This window comes from Cololabis saira, chromosome 1, assembly GCF_033807715.1.
Source record: "Cololabis saira isolate AMF1-May2022 chromosome 1, fColSai1.1, whole genome shotgun sequence".
NCBI classification, from domain to species: Eukaryota; Metazoa; Chordata; class Actinopteri; order Beloniformes; family Belonidae; genus Cololabis; species Cololabis saira.
The window spans coordinates 1,888,388-1,905,070 of NC_084587.1; the positions used below are offsets into that span (position 1 = coordinate 1,888,388).

Genomic DNA, 16,683 nt, shown 5'->3' on the forward strand with positions numbered 1-16,683 from the left:
GTGGCGGTCCCGCACAGCAGCCGCCGCGGCGGCAGGGAGTAACGGGCCAATCAGAGCCGCCGTCACTTCCTTATAACGCACTGGGATGTTGTCGTACATAATAAACGAATATTGGTACATTCACCTGCAATTTACAATCCATTGGTTCCTATTTTGAGGTTTTTTAAGTACATTATTATGTGATTTGACTCTGACCTCTTTCACCAAACATTTTAAATCACGGCTATTGGAGGAAAAACGCTGTTATCACTAGAGATGCACCGATCAGGATTTTGAGAGCCGATCACCGATCACCGATCACCGATCTTGAAAACCAGTATCTACCGATCCAGATTTTGCCGATCACAGATCGCAGCGAGAAATCCATAAATTCTTCAATATTGTTGTCTCATGCACAACACTGACATTGTATTATTAGGTATAAAAATTAGGAGATGAGAAAGTATCATGAATTGTCTGTTTTATTGCAGCCTGAGGCAATGAGCAATTTTTCACACTAGAGACTCTTAGAGACGACTTAGACTCGGCTTACAAAGAGAAAGTGTAGCTACTAGCTTAAACCTTCCTGTTGTAATAATTTTGTACAACATGTGCAGCAACACAGACAACAGCAGACATGTCACTCTCTAAAAGTTGATAAAAGTTGTTAACCAAAATGCAGCAGCGCGAGTGCTGACAGGAATCAGCAGGAGAGACCACGTCTCTCCAGTGTTAGCGTCGCTCCATTGGTTACCCGTAAAATTCAGAATCCAATTTAAATTTTATTACTTGCGTATAAAGCCCAAAACGGCTTAGCTCCGCAGTATTTACAAGACCTGATAGTGCCTTATGTTCCTGGCAGAGCTCTCCGCTCCCAGAGTGCAGGTTTACTCGTAGTTCCTAGAGTATCTAAATGTAGATTTGGAGGGCGGGCGTTCTGCTATCAGGCACCATTACTATGGAACCAACTTCCAATCTGGGTTAAGGAGGCTGACACCACCTCCACCTTTAAAACTAAACTTAAAACCTTTCTGTTTAGTAAAGCCTATAGTTAGTGTTTAGTAAACCTCTAGCTGGTGTTGGTAAATCTCTAGGTAGTGTAAACTCTAGTGTGTTAGAGTCAGTAGTCATAGTTGCAGCTATAGAACAAGACTATAATAGTTAGTCTCAAATATAGCTTGGTGGTAGATATGCTGCTATAGGCCTATGCTGCAGGGGGGACATGATCTGCTGGGCGGTGAACATCACCCTTCTTCTGTTCTCCTCTCTTCTCCTCTTCCCTTCCTCTCTTTTCCTTTTTCCGTTTTTATTTATTATAAGTATCTCATAGCCATCATTTTTGATGGTCATCCCGTTGCTGCTTCCACCTGCTTGCTGTGTGCTGCTGACGTCCCCGACTCCCCCAGTCTGGCTTTCGGCAGGAGGGTCCTCCCTTATGAGCCTGGACCTGGACCTGGACCTGGTCCTGGTCCAGGTCCAGGTCCAGGTTTCTTCCCTCCTAAAGGGGAGTTTTTCTTGCCACTGTTTGGCTTGAGGCTTTTCTCCCACTATGGGAGTTTTTACCTGCCATTGTTTCTGTAATAATTGCTCGGGGGTTTATGTTCATGTTCTGGATCTCTGGAAAGCGTCTGGAGACAACTGTTGTATTAGACGGTATACAAATAAAATTGAATTAAATTGAACTATAAACCTTAGTTTTCCTGTGGAAAGAGGAATTCAATCTTAAAATGAAAAATTAATTATGAATTATTAAGCTTTGTGAAAGCTTTAGCGATAGCATCCGCCGCGTGTGAGGAAACTCTTCACACTAGAACTCCACATGTCACTCGTGAAGCGACTGACACGACTGTCGTCCTGCGTGAGGGTTTGGATGTGACTGTATATAATCTGGTATAACTCTGACGGACATTTATCAGTTAAATATTTACGACGCAGCAGCGCGTACCGCGGATCCAAGCTGCTCCAAGTGAGTTCCCCCATTGAAGGAGAAATAAAGGATTATCTTATCTTATCTAACAGAAAGTGGCTAATGAGCAAAGCTTATCTTCATTACCTTACGATGTAGGAACGCCCGCGCGGGCGGCGTTTGTTTTTGCAAAAGTCATCCGATCGGCCCGTTTTGAACTATTATTTTCCGATCTCCGATCAAAACCGATAGCCATTATCATTAGCATTAGCATTATCGGGCCGATACCAATCGGTTGCCGATCAATCGGTGCATCTCTAGTTATCACAACCCGGCTTAAACTTGTGTAGTTTGTCTTAATGTTAATTATCTGATTTAATTCATACGTACCAGGGCAATGTGCAATGCAACACGCACTTCGTATGTCACACAACTTGGATACTCTCAGTACCATAATATCACCATTGCTGGTATTTCATTATTGTAATATGCATTTTTGGCACTTTAAACTCAAGTCACTTTAGATACAATCCGTACTGCTTTTAAATGCTGCTAAATCTATTTTGCTACTATGTATGTTTTATGTTTGTTCCCTTGTTTGATTGTATTGTTTGACCAAATTGTTTTGGTTTTCTGTGGGGACTGCGGGTGGAAACTAGCATTTCTGCTCAAATCCGGTGTATTTACACTGCTTAATGTAGTGTTCGTTAATATGCATTGTCCCGACTAAAATAAACTTTGATTTGATTTGATTTAGTGTAGATTAGTGTCCTAGCGGGGCTGGAGGAGGTGGCGGTCTGGGACCCGGTCTTCGTTAAGCAGACCTCGTTGGATGGATGGTAATATTTATACTGTTAAAGAGAAGAATAACAGAACAGCCATCTCCCTGAACTGCCACCTCGTTGCGGTGGAGGCGTTTGTAATAATCCCGGACCCTACGACGTCTAGGACTAATTTCTCCTGGGGTGGGACGGGTCAGACTACGAGCAGTTCAGACCGACTCGTAGGGAAAGATTAAATCAAAGAGCAGAGTCTCTCCCAGACGTTTCCAGGTTCTCTCCCCGGGGGAGGAGCCCGTAGAAAAGCTCCTGGTAGCTAAACTTATAACCACGGGGTTAAAACTTAGGGTCCACTCGCTGAAGGATGGGAAATCGATCTTAAGACATACAAATCAATTTTTAGGAATTAATATAAGAATCGATTTAGAATTTAGATTTAGATTTAGATTTAGATTTAGATTTTTTTCAACACAGGCCTAGCTAGTTTCTATGAAAGGCGGTACTGTTTAGGACGGTAACATCCAGTGCGTTAATCTCCACCAATGTATTGGGGGGAACTCTGTGGTCCGGCGTCGTCTCCGAGTCTCAGCACCAGTTCAGAGAGAAACAGACACCGACTCTAACCCTGGAACCTCCATCTGCATCTAACCAGCTGACCAGGGGTGTGGGGGTGTGGGGGGTCGGCCAGTAGCTGGGGGGGTCGGCCAGTAGCTGGGGGGGTCGGCCAGTAGCTGGGGGGCCGCATCATTCCAGTTTCAGACCTGAGGAATCAGTCAGAGCTCACCATCGTTCTGAGCTCCTGGAAAACCTGACGGTTTACAACAAATCTTGAGCGGGACAAAAACCTTCCCGTTCCCTTGTTAGCCTACAAGCCAGAACAGAGGGCACAGTTAGCCGACAGCGGCGGCGTGACATCACAGAGGGGGCGGAGCCTGGAGCCGACATCACAGAGGGGGCGGAGCCTGGAGCTGACGGCGCTTCGGACGCCATGTTTACACCTTCAGGAACCGGGGTCGTTTATCGTTTCCAGAGCCGGCCCAAGGCATTAGCCAACTACGCGGCTGCTTAGCGCCCCGTCACCACTAGGGGGCCCTTAAGAGTTAAGAGTTTTTTATGTGTGAGTGATGATTCATACATTATCAAAGGTATGTTATTGTACAAAAACTACTAGGCCTACACTGGCCACGGTCGGTTACATGATGTTTTTTAATCCGGAATTAATTATTCCGAATTAAATAATTCAGAATTCAACTATTTTCCTTTGAGTTTACATGGAAATAGTAATTCTGAAATGAGGTTTACATGGAAAACACGTTTGATGGTCTTTCTCCAATTCCTCTCCAGGTCTGGGGGTTGGGAAGGTTCTGATTGGATAGGGGGGCGGACCGGAAGTTAAACTACCGGAAGAAAAACTAACTTAGCCGCTACAACTTTGAAAACCTCACAATTTTGATGTTTCCTGTTTCCATCTGTTCTTTTAATTATTTCCAGGTCCTCCAAGCTAAGCTAAGCTTTTCTCTTCCGGCTCTCGGCGAAGGCGGACGCTTCTCTGCTCCTCTCCCTTATCTATCTGTCCTGCTACTGCTTTTTGTCCTGTCTCGTCTTCAGAGTCTCTTCTTTTCACTCCTCCGAAACTCTACAATCATGGAATTGATTAACTGGTCTCTCAGCACAATCAACCACATTTTTGCGACGAGAAGTTAGGGGGTAAGGGAGCCCTCCTGCCCCGATGGGACATTTTTTGCGGGATACACAATGGATTCCTGGAAACACTGGAAACCGTTGTGCCTGGCGATTCTGTCTGTCGAGGACATTGAAGATGCTTCATAATTGGATTTATGATAGCAGGATTTCTCCTAATTGGAGCGGGGGGATTCCTCGTCCATCGACAAACGCATAAGTCGTCGACAGCTGCTTTGGCCCTTTCCGTGATTCTAACGCTGGGGGAGCAAGGCCGCAAGCTGGATGCGATTCTTGAACAGAATCGCAGGCTGGTGGCGGTCTTTGAGCTCATTGACAAGATGGATAAGACCTTGGAGAAGTTGGAAGCTCGGCTTGGCGGGAATTGATCACAAATTCGTCTGTTTGGAGTCGCCATTGATGAACCAGAGACTAAAGGCAGACGGAAAATTACTGGGATCTGCCTGTTCTTTCAATACAATTGTTGATTCTATAATCTGGCCTTGACAGAGCGGTTTGGCTGATCGCTGTAGTCACAATCTCCCTGGTGGAATGTAAACAAGGTGACTCTGCCCCCACTAGCCCTCCCCTCTTAGGAACATCTGTGGACCTGTTTCAGAACTGACCGAGCCGTCTGATAACATCAAGGACATTGGCTGAGGAGCAGCTCTGAGCGAAGTTCATGGACTCACCGCTACACACACACTTGCTGATAACCACACCTCCCTATTCTCAATGCCTTCCTGGTAGGGGTGTAACGGTATGTATTTGTATTGAACCGTTCGGTATAGTGTGTTCGGTTCGGAACAGAGGCGTACCGAACGAGTTTCCACACGGACATATTAAGTAGAGGACCGCACGTTGTGGAGCAGAGCGCTGCTGCAGTTGCGCTCACACCAAGAAAGTATTAAGATTAAAGAAAAAAGCACTAACTAATGAAGAACTAAAGAGCTAAGCACATAATTGTGACAAGTCCAGTGTTTCCCCTACCATCGAGACCCCCCACCAGGCCTAAAAAAAAAAAAAACAGTGATCATTTAAGTTTATGAGCGCCTCTGCAGCTGTTCTGCAACGGGTCAACCTGCTTCGTTGCCTAGTCAAGCCTGAATTATGGTTCGGCGTTAAATCGACGTAGAGCCTACGCCGTAGGGTACGCGGTGACGTGCACCGTACGGCCGCTCGCTGCGTACCCTACGCCGTAGGATCTGCGTTGGTGTAACGCGGAACCATAAATCAGCCCTAACGATGCGAGTACCGCTGCTGAGAGCGCGGGCATATTATTATACATTATGGGATTTATAGAGTTTGTAGCCAGCCAACTATGGCGCCGGCCAAAAAAAGGAAAAATATCGCGGGCGACAGACAACATGATATAAAGAAATGTTTCTGCCAGGTCCGTGTGTTTGTGTTTGCATGTGACGCTGCAGGGAAGCATGAAGGAAAACACAGCCCGACCACACACCGTGCGTCCGCGGGGTCCTAGCGCCGGCACACGTAGAGCCAATGTTATTTTGTGTGTGTGTAATAAACAACTAGCATGTTTATATTTTGCATTTTGTTTTCTTACTGTACCGAAAATGAACCGAACCGTGACCTCCAAACCGAGGTACGTACTGAACCGAGATTTTTGTGTACCGTTACACCCCTACTTCCTGGCTATAAGTCTTGTGAAGTTGATGTAAAGTCATGTGCTTTCTGTCCTGAGGTGTTTTTTTGCACTTTCTCACTGTGTACATACACAGTGTGAAGATGCCTTTTTTTCCCTCCTCCCTCCCCCCCACCCACCAACGTCACCCTTTCTCTGCTTTGTTCGGGTTTATTTCGGGTCGCTGCTCGTTGTGGTCGAGCGGCCGGCAGCTGAGCAGATTTACTGTACTTGTACTGCTGCTTAGTTGTCCTGAATTGCCCCTCGGGGATGAATAAAGTTTCTCTGAATCTGAATCTGGTCTCTGCTCTTGACCACCGTTTACTGCGTGCTGCCATCTTGAAACTTTGTTTGGAAAACCAGCCCAGCGCGGAATACAAGCGTCATGGAGACAGACGGGCGAGGGAACGAGCAGAAAGAAAGACCGGGATTGATTTAAGAGGAATGAGTGTTTACATGATCGTGGAATTATTCTATTTGGATTTAAAATCAGAATAAACCAGCCACTTACTTCGGAATTATGTCTAATTCGGAATTACCATTTTCATTGGGAATTAGGTGTTTATATGGTGATTTTTAATCATTTTAAATCGGATTTAATTTTAATTCTGAATTAAAGAGGAATTAAACTTTCCATGTAAACGCAGTGATTGTGGATTACGATCTAACTACAACAAAAAGTTCTTACATCTAGTTTTACAAGTGTATTTGTAATGACAGGGAAGAACATGAAATAAGTCTATAGTGGGTGTGTGAATGATCAATAATCAGTATTATTGGCAGTAATAGAGGGCCCCCTAGGGCCCCATGGAGGCTTGGGCCGGCCCTGGTCGTTTCCCTGCGATGTCGGACTCACCCAAAACATCTGGCCGGACTCGGAATAACGGGAACGATTTTCAACAAGGAGGAAACCTCAACATCGAGACTAGAAAGACTAGAAAGAGACTATGGAGAATACAGAGAGACTGAAGAGACTAGAGAGAGACTAGAGAGAGACTAAAGACACTAGAGAGAGACTAGAGAGAGACTAAAGAGAATAGAGAAACACACTAGATAGACTAAAAAGAGACTAGAGAAACTAGGGAGAGACTAAGGAGATTTGAAAGACTAAAGGCAGACTATGGAGAGTACAGAGAGACTGGAGAGAGACTAGAGATAGACTAGAGAGAGACTGGAGAGACTAGAGAGAGACTAGAGAGAGACTAGAGAGAGACTAGAGAGAGACTACAGAGACTATAGAGAGACTAGTAAGACTAGAGACAGACTATGGAGAGTAGAGAGAGACTGGAGAGACTAGAGAGAGACTAGAGAGAGACTGGAGAGAGACTAGAGAGACTAGAGACAGACTATGGAGAGTAGAGAGAGACTAGAGAGAGACTGGAGAGACTAGAGAGAGACTAGAGAGAGACTAGAGAGAGACTAGAGAGAGACTAGAGAGACTAGAGAGAGACTAGAGAGAGACTAGAGAGACTAGAGACAGACTATGGAGAGTAGAGAGAGACTGAAGAGACTAGAGAGAGACTAGAGAGAAATTCAATTCAACGAGGAGGAAGCCTCTAAGACACTTCGGTTCAGCTGCCGGTCCCAGGACCCGGTCCTGAACCACGAAGGTTCTGGGTATTTACGGCGAAGCTTTCCAGACGTTAACCAAAGCTCTTTTAGGCCACGTTTCCACAGAGCCGGGTATTTACAAAAACTGACATTTCCCCCTCTACGTTTTGAAAAATCCCATCATTTCCAGGAACCTGCATGAATATCTGTTAAGGTGCTATGAGCAGCCAAACCTACAGGGGGCAGTGTAACGAGAAGATAAAGTCATGCTAGCCAATCAGAATCCTGGAAAAAAACATCAACAAATGACACGAGTAACTTCCAGTTACTTCCAAGATGAACCAGAGTCTTTGGTTTGGAGTGACAGAGAAGTGGAGTTACTTTTAAGTGTGACTTTAGAATATAAAACAGGTAAAATATAAGAAAATATTGACGCTTACAAACTAATTGTAACCACAGGTGTCACTCATGACGCTGGTGACGTTTCTGTCTCATAATGTGACGTTCTGAAGAATAAATGTCCGTTTCTCTCCGTTTACAAGCAAACGTGAAGACAGGGTTTGAAAAATCTACACTTTGGCCGGAGTTTTCAGAAATGATGGTTTTTGGAGAATTTGAGCTTCGTTTTCGTGTAAACGAGAGAGAGACTAGAGACTAGAGAGAGACTAGAGAGAGACTAAAGAGTCTAAAGAGACTAGAAAGAGACTAGAGAGAGACTAGAGAGAGACTAAAGAGTCTAAAGAGACTAGAAAGAGACTAGAGAGAGACTAGAAAGAGACTAGAGAGAGACTAGAAAGAGACTAGAGAGAGACTAGAAAGAGACTAGAGAGAGACTAAAGAGACTAGAGAGACTAGAAAGAGACTAGAAAGAGACTAGAGAGAGACTAAAGAGACTAGAGAGACTAGAAAGAGACTAGAAAGAGACTAGAGAGACTAGAGAGAGACTAGAAAGAGACTAGAGAGAGACTAAAGAGACTAGAGAGACTAGAAAGAGACTAGAAAGAGACTAGAGAGAGACTAAAGAGACTAGAGAGACTAGAAAGAGACTAGAAAGAGACTAGAAAGAGACTAGAGAGAGACTAGAAAGAGACTAGAGAGAGACTAGAAAGAGACTAGAGAGAGACTAGTGAGACTAGAAAAAGACTAGAAAGAGACTAGTGAGACTAGAAAGAGACTAGAAAGAGACTGGTGACCTTGAGCTTGGTTTTCGTGTAAACGAACGGCCAAAACGCATGAAAACACCACCGTTTTTTCTACGTGTAAACGGGGCCTTAGTACTGGTGTCCTGTAAATAGAGCTGGGACTTTATCATGTTAATTACGATTAATTGACGCGGGTCCCACCTTTGGGTGGGGGGGGGGGTCTCAGGTGCACCCACGCGCTTTTGTTTTGGTGAATCTGACATCAGATGGAAACTGCTTCCTGTTTACGCCTGTTTAAGTCTGAACAGTCACATGACGCGTCGGCGGCTCATGGAAACAATAAGAATAAAGACATTTAAAGAATCAAACTCTGGTGAAACGATCGGAGCTGCGACACGTTTTTGTACGTGTTTGTGCTCAGAAACCAACACCAAACTAGTCTCCTGCTCAGGTGAATAATCGCTGTGGAAACAGCAACCCTGCATCCAATCAGGGACGGTTAAAGACTAAAAACAAAACAAGGTCGTTTGAGAGGATTTCAGTTATATCGTCTTTATCAACGTTTTTGAAGCTGATGAATATAAACTTTAACAAAAATCCTTTTGATTGATGGATTTTTCGCTCTAAACTCCATCACTTCCTGCAACATTTGATCCATTAGTAATAAAATACTTTAAGTGATGACGAACTGAGTTAAAAACAAAGCAGGTAGAAGAGAACAGAAGACTAGAGAGAGACTAGTGAGAGACTAGAGAGACTGCATAGAAACTAAAGAGAGACTGGAGAGACTAGAGAGAGACTAGAGAGACTACATAGAAACTAAAGAGAGACTGGAGAGACTAGAGAGAGACTAAATAAAGGCTAAATACATCAGCGCATGTCATAGATGGAGAGAAACACAACCAGACAACACAGTCTCCTTATCCTCATACAGTCTCCCTGCCTATTCATGTAAAATAGTTCTGTATATATATATATATATATATATATATATATATATATATATATATATATTGTATGCATATGTTAGATATTTCATGTTAAATATTGATTGTAATTGTCTTAATATTTCATGTATTAATTGTATTGTGATTTATTGTATGTATATGTAGCTTTCAGCAACAATGGCATGAATTACCATTCATGCCAATAAAGCCAATTTGAATTGAATTGAATTGACTAGAGACCAGATAGAGACTAAAGAGACTACAGAGAGACTGGAGAGACTAGAGACAAACTAAAGTCATTTGAGGCCCACAAAAAAAGGATTTTTCCTGCAACGTTTGATCTGTTAGTAATAAAACACTTCAAGACGGCGTTAAAAACTAAAAACTAGAAACTAGAAAGAGAGTAGAGAGACTGGAGAGAGACCAAAAAGCGACTAAGGAGACTAGAAAGAGACTCATCCTCTCATAATTTCATCCTCTCACATCATCCTCTCATTTCTGCATCTCTATTTCTCTCTGCAGTGCACAGTCATGGGTCGTCTGTGCGCATGCGCACCATCACATCCATCCGGATCAAATAAACCTCGAATCCCGAACTGAACCGGATTATAATCAATCACAGATCGATAATAATAACCAAACCAGCGGTCCGGTCCACCCCGGCTCGGTTCGTTACCTGGCAACCCGCGCGCTCCTTTTCCGCCGTTTGGGAATCTTCATCTGGGCCGGTCCGGTCCACGAAACCCACCGTGCTCGGGCCGGGCCGGAGTCACCGTTCACCCCTCCGGTCCGGTCCGGTCCGGTCCGGTCCGGTCCGGGACACGCCTAGTCCCTAATCAGAACCAGAGCCGGTCCCCGGGGTCCGGGGGGCTCCATCAGGTCCCGGTCCCGGTCCCGGTTCCTCCTCCCTGAGGATGAGGATGCTGGTCCTGATGAGGGAGATGCGGATCCTCCTCCCGGTCCTGATGCTGGTGATGGAGGACCGTCCTCTCCTCCTCCTCCTCCTCCTCCTCCTCCTCCGGCTGGACCACACCGGCCTTCGGTTCTCGGTTCTCTGCAGGATCCGGCCCCAGAGACCGGGGCTCGGGGTTCAGGTCCAGGTCCAGAACCGGGTCGGCTAGTCCTTCTATCCGAGTTCGGGTCTCTGGTCCCGCCTGGTTCTGATGTGGTTCCTGATGTCCGCACTGCAGCTGAACTGAACCAGTCAAGATGGAGACACGTGGGCCGCCGCTTCCGGTCAGACCCTTCACAATAAAACGCTTGTCGTGTACAATTGTACCTTCAAAGGCAGAGCTGACTGCGTCGCTTTCGCCACTCTGCTCCAGGCGATCGATTTTATTCAAATGGAAATAGGCAAACCCACCTTTACTCACTGGATAAGGGATTTACTCAAAAAAAAAGTTTAACAAAAAAAAAAAAACACTTCTCGTGTCGATAACACAGAGACGTCAAGGTGAACACATCCGGCCAGATCCTTCAAAATAAAACGCTTATAACATTGAGATGTCGAGGTGGGCACAACATCCGGCCAGCACCTTCAGAATAAAACACTTAATCGCACACTTCCTCCCTAATGAGTAGCAAAAATGTGAGAGTATGTGAGATTTTTTAGTGCGTCTGAAACATTAGTCCATACTCAATAGTATGTACTATCCATACTCATTCTGGAGAAATGTATTAGTGTGGATTGATGGACACTAGCTAAGCAGAAACGTCCCACAATGCAATGCAGCGGTGTTTGGTTGCTAAGTGATACGCATATACGTTTATGTCATAAGTATAATATTAAGTATAATAATATTATTATTATATAATATTAATATTATAATATTCATATATAATAATATTATATCATCTTGTTTGGGCCAGGATAAACGGGAAATTACGGAGCGGTGCTGCTAATGCTGCTGTTACCATGGTAACAACTCCCCCTCCCAACGGCAGGAAGTGCCGTGTGCGCTCTTAATAGTACGTCCAAATGAATGCATACTACTGATATTTACTCAAAAGTGTGCCGAACTTAAGTATACTTTTTACTATATACTGTTTAGTATGGCATTTCGGACGCACGAGGGACGTTCAGGTGGGCACCACATCCGGCCAGATCTTTCAGAATAAAACGCTTATAACGTTGAGATGTCGAGGTGGGCACAACATCCGGTCATATCCTTCAAAATAAAAGACTTCTCACGTCCATAACACAGAGTGGTCGAGGTGGCCACATCCGGTCAGACCCTTCACAATAAAACACTTCCCGCGTCGATAACACAACAACATTTAGTTTTAATTTCCAATACAGTTGATTTTAAGAAAATACTTAGAAGAGCTGTAATACAGAAAGAGGTTGTTGTAGAATGTGACTAATGTCTTTGTCAGTTAATTGTAATCTGTTAGGAGTTATGAATGTTTGATTTTCTTTATACTTTTATGGTTTAATTTCCAGTGCTGAGTGAGGTTATCATTACTATATTGATATATGTTTTATTTTTGTTTACTTTTCTATGTATTTTATGTATGTTATATTTTAATTTATCATTCTTTGTCATGTAGGATAATAGTTCTGGTTTTCTTTTACCTTTGGTAGATGTGTGAATGTATATATTACATTTGTTCTTCAATTGTTTTTTGTGTATTTTTTAATTGCATTGTAATTTTTAATTGACCCCAGGAAGAATAGTCGCTGCTGAGGCCGTATAAACAATAAATAAATAAAATGACCACAGAGACGTCGATGTTGATGTCGACAACATCCGGCCAGCGCCTTCACAATAAAACACTTCTCGCTTCCCTAACAGAGAGGTCGAGGTGGCCACAACATCCGGTCAGACCTTTCACAATAAAACACTTCTTGCGTCGATAACACAGGGACGTCGAGGTGGGCACAACATCCGGTCAGAGAGACTAGAGAGAGACTGGAGAGACTACAGACAGACTAGAGAGATACTAGATAGAGGCTAGAGCAGTGATTCTTAACCATAGGGCCGCGGCCCACACTTGGGCCGCGAGCGCCATCTAGTGGGCCGCCAAAAAAAATTCAGTTTTGTACATGTGGGCCGCGAGGGCCGCGGGACTGCATAGCAACTCCCAACCAAATGAGGAGAAGAAGACACTCAGCTAGCTGTACGTGTAATAGTAAGAGAAATGGTGTGTCTTTACAGAGAAAATCCTTCATTTTGCACAGAGTAGGTTTAGATCCGCCAGGATTAGGGATCGATTAATTGGGTCTGCGCCCAGAGCGAGCGAGCGCGGCGTGATCATTTATCCCGGCGCGTTCCCGCGGCCGGGGAGGTCGGCTGAGGCTTCCGCTCGGGCGGTGGGCTCCGTCGTTACTGCTGAAGGATGGTAGATGTAGATGCGTGGGCTGTCGTGTCTGCTGGACTGGACTGTTCGGGCTTTCGAAAAAGCATCGGAAAGTAACTGCTGCAGCGCGACCAGAGAGCTGCGGTGCGGGCTGTGCCCGTCGCAGCTGATCAGGCTCGGATGAACCCGACACACTGAGTCCTGACAACTTATTAATATAAATAACTTAAAGTAAAATCAAACTAAGTTTTGTCCTCGCTGTATTTTTAAATATGCAACCCGGAATGGACAAATTCATCCTGTTCAGTCTTCCCACTGGGACAAAACCAGTGTCTCATACGTTCAGAGACTGTGGCGTTCAAAGTGCGAAAGTGAAACGCCACTGAAACAAAACAAAGTTTTTCATCAAACATATCCACTCAAGTCTGAACTGAAGTCACAGAAAAATAAGCTGACCATCTTAAACATGTTTGGGTCCACATACAGCTGTGAAGCAGCTTTCTCCACAGAGAACATAATTAAAACTAAATATCGTTCCTGGCTCATCAATGAGCACCTCCACATGCATATGAGAACCTGACACCATCCAGCCCAGATTTAAAGTCCTGACAGGAGAAGTTAGAGCTCAGTTCTCTCACTGAACGACAGAAAGTGGAGGCATAAGATTATAAGAGGGGAAGAAAGAAAAACTGCAAAACTGTTAAATTGTTAAGATGTGTTTATATTAATTTAGTATAAAAATGTGTTGAGACAATTAACAAAGAAAAGGGGAAATTCAAACTGCTGGTAGAGAAATAAAATAAGATAGCATTTGAAAAATAAAATAAAATCTACTTTATTTTTAAGAGAAAAAAATATGTTTAATTCAAGTTAAACATGTTAATGGGCAAATATGTACTTTTTTTAATATAACAGTCAGATGCAGATGTTGATACAACTATGAGGCTACTTGAATATACACACACACACATATATATATATATATATATATATATATATATATATATATATATATATATATATATATATATATATATATATATATATATATATCTATATCGCTTGAGTAAATTTTCTCTAAATGGACCTCTTAAAGTTTTAGTTGAATACCCCTGCTATACAGTGTTTATATTTAATGGGCCCCGGGCCACTCTGTACTGAAAAAATTGGGCCCCAAGGTCAGAAAGGTTAAGAACCCCTGGGCTAGAGTGACTAGAAAGAGATTAGAAAGACTAGAGACAGACTATGGAGAGTACAGAGAGACTGGAGTGACTAGAAAGAGACTAGAAAGATTAGAGTGTCTCTAGTTGAAAAAACAAAATAACCCTTTAATTGTGAATTTATAATCTCTCAATATGCAGATTAAAAGGATTTTGACCTAATAAACGTGTATATTTACAAATAAAAATGCTTATTTACGAATTCTGTTTTTTACAAATCAGAACTTAGCAAAGAACAAACAAAAAATGCTGTATATTATGTATATATACTGTAACCATTTATATATAGGACAGATAGATAGATAGATAGATAGATAGATAGATAGATAGATAGATAGATAGATAGATAGATAGATAGATAGATAGATAGATAGATAGATAGATAGATAGATAGATATGTATGTAATCATGTAATGTAATGTAATACATTATTACGTTATTGGGAATTTATTACATGGTACTCAAAGACCCACCTGAAAACGTAATAAATTACAATATCCGTCAGGATATTTAATTACATTATTGGTGAAGTTATTACATTATTGGGTTTTATTACATTTTCAGGAAATTATTACATTATAGGAAATTATTACATTATAGGGTGCTACACTCCCAGTTTCCTAAATCATTGATTTAAATCAAAAATCAGTTTTGACATAATCCTGATTTATTTTGAAGAAGCAACAATGAGGCGGGCTGAGCCCCGAATTCCCACCCTGAGAGAGGTTCCTGAACGCCTCTCCAGGCCCGGTGAACCAGCTGAGCCGCCTTTGATGCGCGCTCCCGCCGCCCCCCTGCTCGTGCTCGTGCTCGTGTCTCTCCCGGTCCTACCTGGATGAAGATTCCCGTCCAGATCCGCGCTGCTCCATCTGTTCCATCTGTTCCATCTGTTCCTGCTGCTGCTGCTGCTCCGTAATCTCCATCTTCATCTCCATCTTCATCTCCATCTTCATCTCCGCAGCATCAGCACCACAAACACGCGGATCCTCGGAGTCTGTGATGGAGCCGCAGCTCCGCAGCGCCCCCTGCTGGCGGGGAGGGAGGAAACACCCCCAAATGTTTTTTTTTTTCTCTCTTTATTTTCTCATTGAGTTTACAAAAAACAAAGCACATTATACAGGACTGTCTCAGAAAATTAGAATATTGTGATAAAGTATTTTATTTTCTGTAATGCAATTACAAAAACAAAAATGTCATACATTCTGGATTCATTACAAATCAACTGAAATATTCAGAATCAGAATCAGAAAGGGGTTTATTGCCAAGTTTGTTAACACACACAAGGAATTTGTTGTGGTGATTGGTGCAATACAGTAAAAATAAAAATAAAAATATAAAAGCAAACAAATATATGGAGATAAAATAAGAGATAGAATAAAGTAAAACGTATAAACAGAAATAAACAGAAATGTACAATATGAGGATTAAAAAGTGCCGGATATGAGTCTTTACAAAAAGTGACGTAGGATGACAGATGACAGATAAAATGTATAAACAGAAATTAACTATATAAACAGAGATGTACAATATGGGGTACATATGGGGTATATTGCAAGCCTTTTATTTTTTTAATATTGCTGATCATGGCTTACAGTTTAAGCAAACTTAAAAAATTCTGGGAATCTTAATCTTAAACTGTAAACCATGATCAGCAATATTAAATCACCCTACCCTCATATAAATCTGTTTTATATAGGGAAATATTGACTCTTGCTGCTAAAAAGGCCCTGACAAGACTGAGAAGCCCCAGGGCTGAGACAATGGCTGGACATTGTTGAAGAAATATACGAAATGGCAAAATACTACATCTCCCCCAGGAAGTTATGATGTTATAATTGTTACTATCATTCTTTATTTGTATGTATTTTTATTTATTTTTCTCTTTCCTTTCTGTGAAACTTGAAAAAGACAAAATAAAAAGTATTTTAAAAAAAATAGCCAGATGTATCCTGCGGTTCCGCACCTCGGCCACCAGGCGGCGGTAGTCAGGAAACACCGGAAACAGCCACTGCGCAGGCGCGGGAGCAGCATTTTTGCCTTTTTACTTTTATTTTTATGTTTCTTTTTCTTTTTTTTTTAATCTTTTGATGTTTATATGGGTGTTGGTCTTTCGGGGTGTTTGAATTGTAAATGATTTAATACGTTTTTACTTATTCCTACTCCTTTTCAAGCATGTTAATTATGATGGATGGATGTTTTTATTTATATGTTTCTCTTTTTTTTCTTATTTACATTTATTTATTATTGATTATTATTGTTTTGTTTTGATTATTATTGTTTTGTTTGGTTTCCACTACTGTTTTATGTTAGAAATACAATTTCAATTCAATTCAATTAAGAAAAAAAAAGAAAAAATAATGCAGATTAGCAGCGGTAGTCAGTCACCGGGAACTTGAATTTAAATTTGTCTTTTGATCCGACCAAACTTGAAATTGGTGAGATTTGTTTCTCCTCAAGACATAATAATAATAATCGTGATTTACGTGCATTTTTTCAGAAGGATGTTGTATCAATTCCATATGTGGTTTCTTATT

General features: G+C 42.3%; 1 protein-coding gene across 3 annotated transcripts in view; it reads right to left on the reverse strand.

Annotated features, from left to right (window-relative positions):
- The window catches only part of ttbk1a (tau tubulin kinase 1a), a 115,278-nt gene extending 100,191 nt beyond the window's left edge, over nt 1-15,087 (reverse strand). Inside the window, exons 1-2 of one of the 3 annotated variants that reach the window (XM_061725586.1) lie at nt 10,306-10,558; nt 3,449-3,529 (exon numbers count right to left, since the gene is read on the reverse strand). In XM_061725586.1, coding sequence (XP_061581570.1) covers nt 3,449-3,451 — 3 coding nt within the window. In that variant the 5' untranslated portion in view covers nt 3,452-3,529; nt 10,306-10,558. Of the gene's footprint in view, nt 1-3,448; nt 3,530-10,305; nt 10,559-14,980 lie in introns of those variants that run through there. The other 2 variants (XM_061725762.1, XM_061725672.1) reach the window with 2 other exon arrangements.
- Between the last annotated feature and the right edge of the window lie 1,596 nt (nt 15,088-16,683).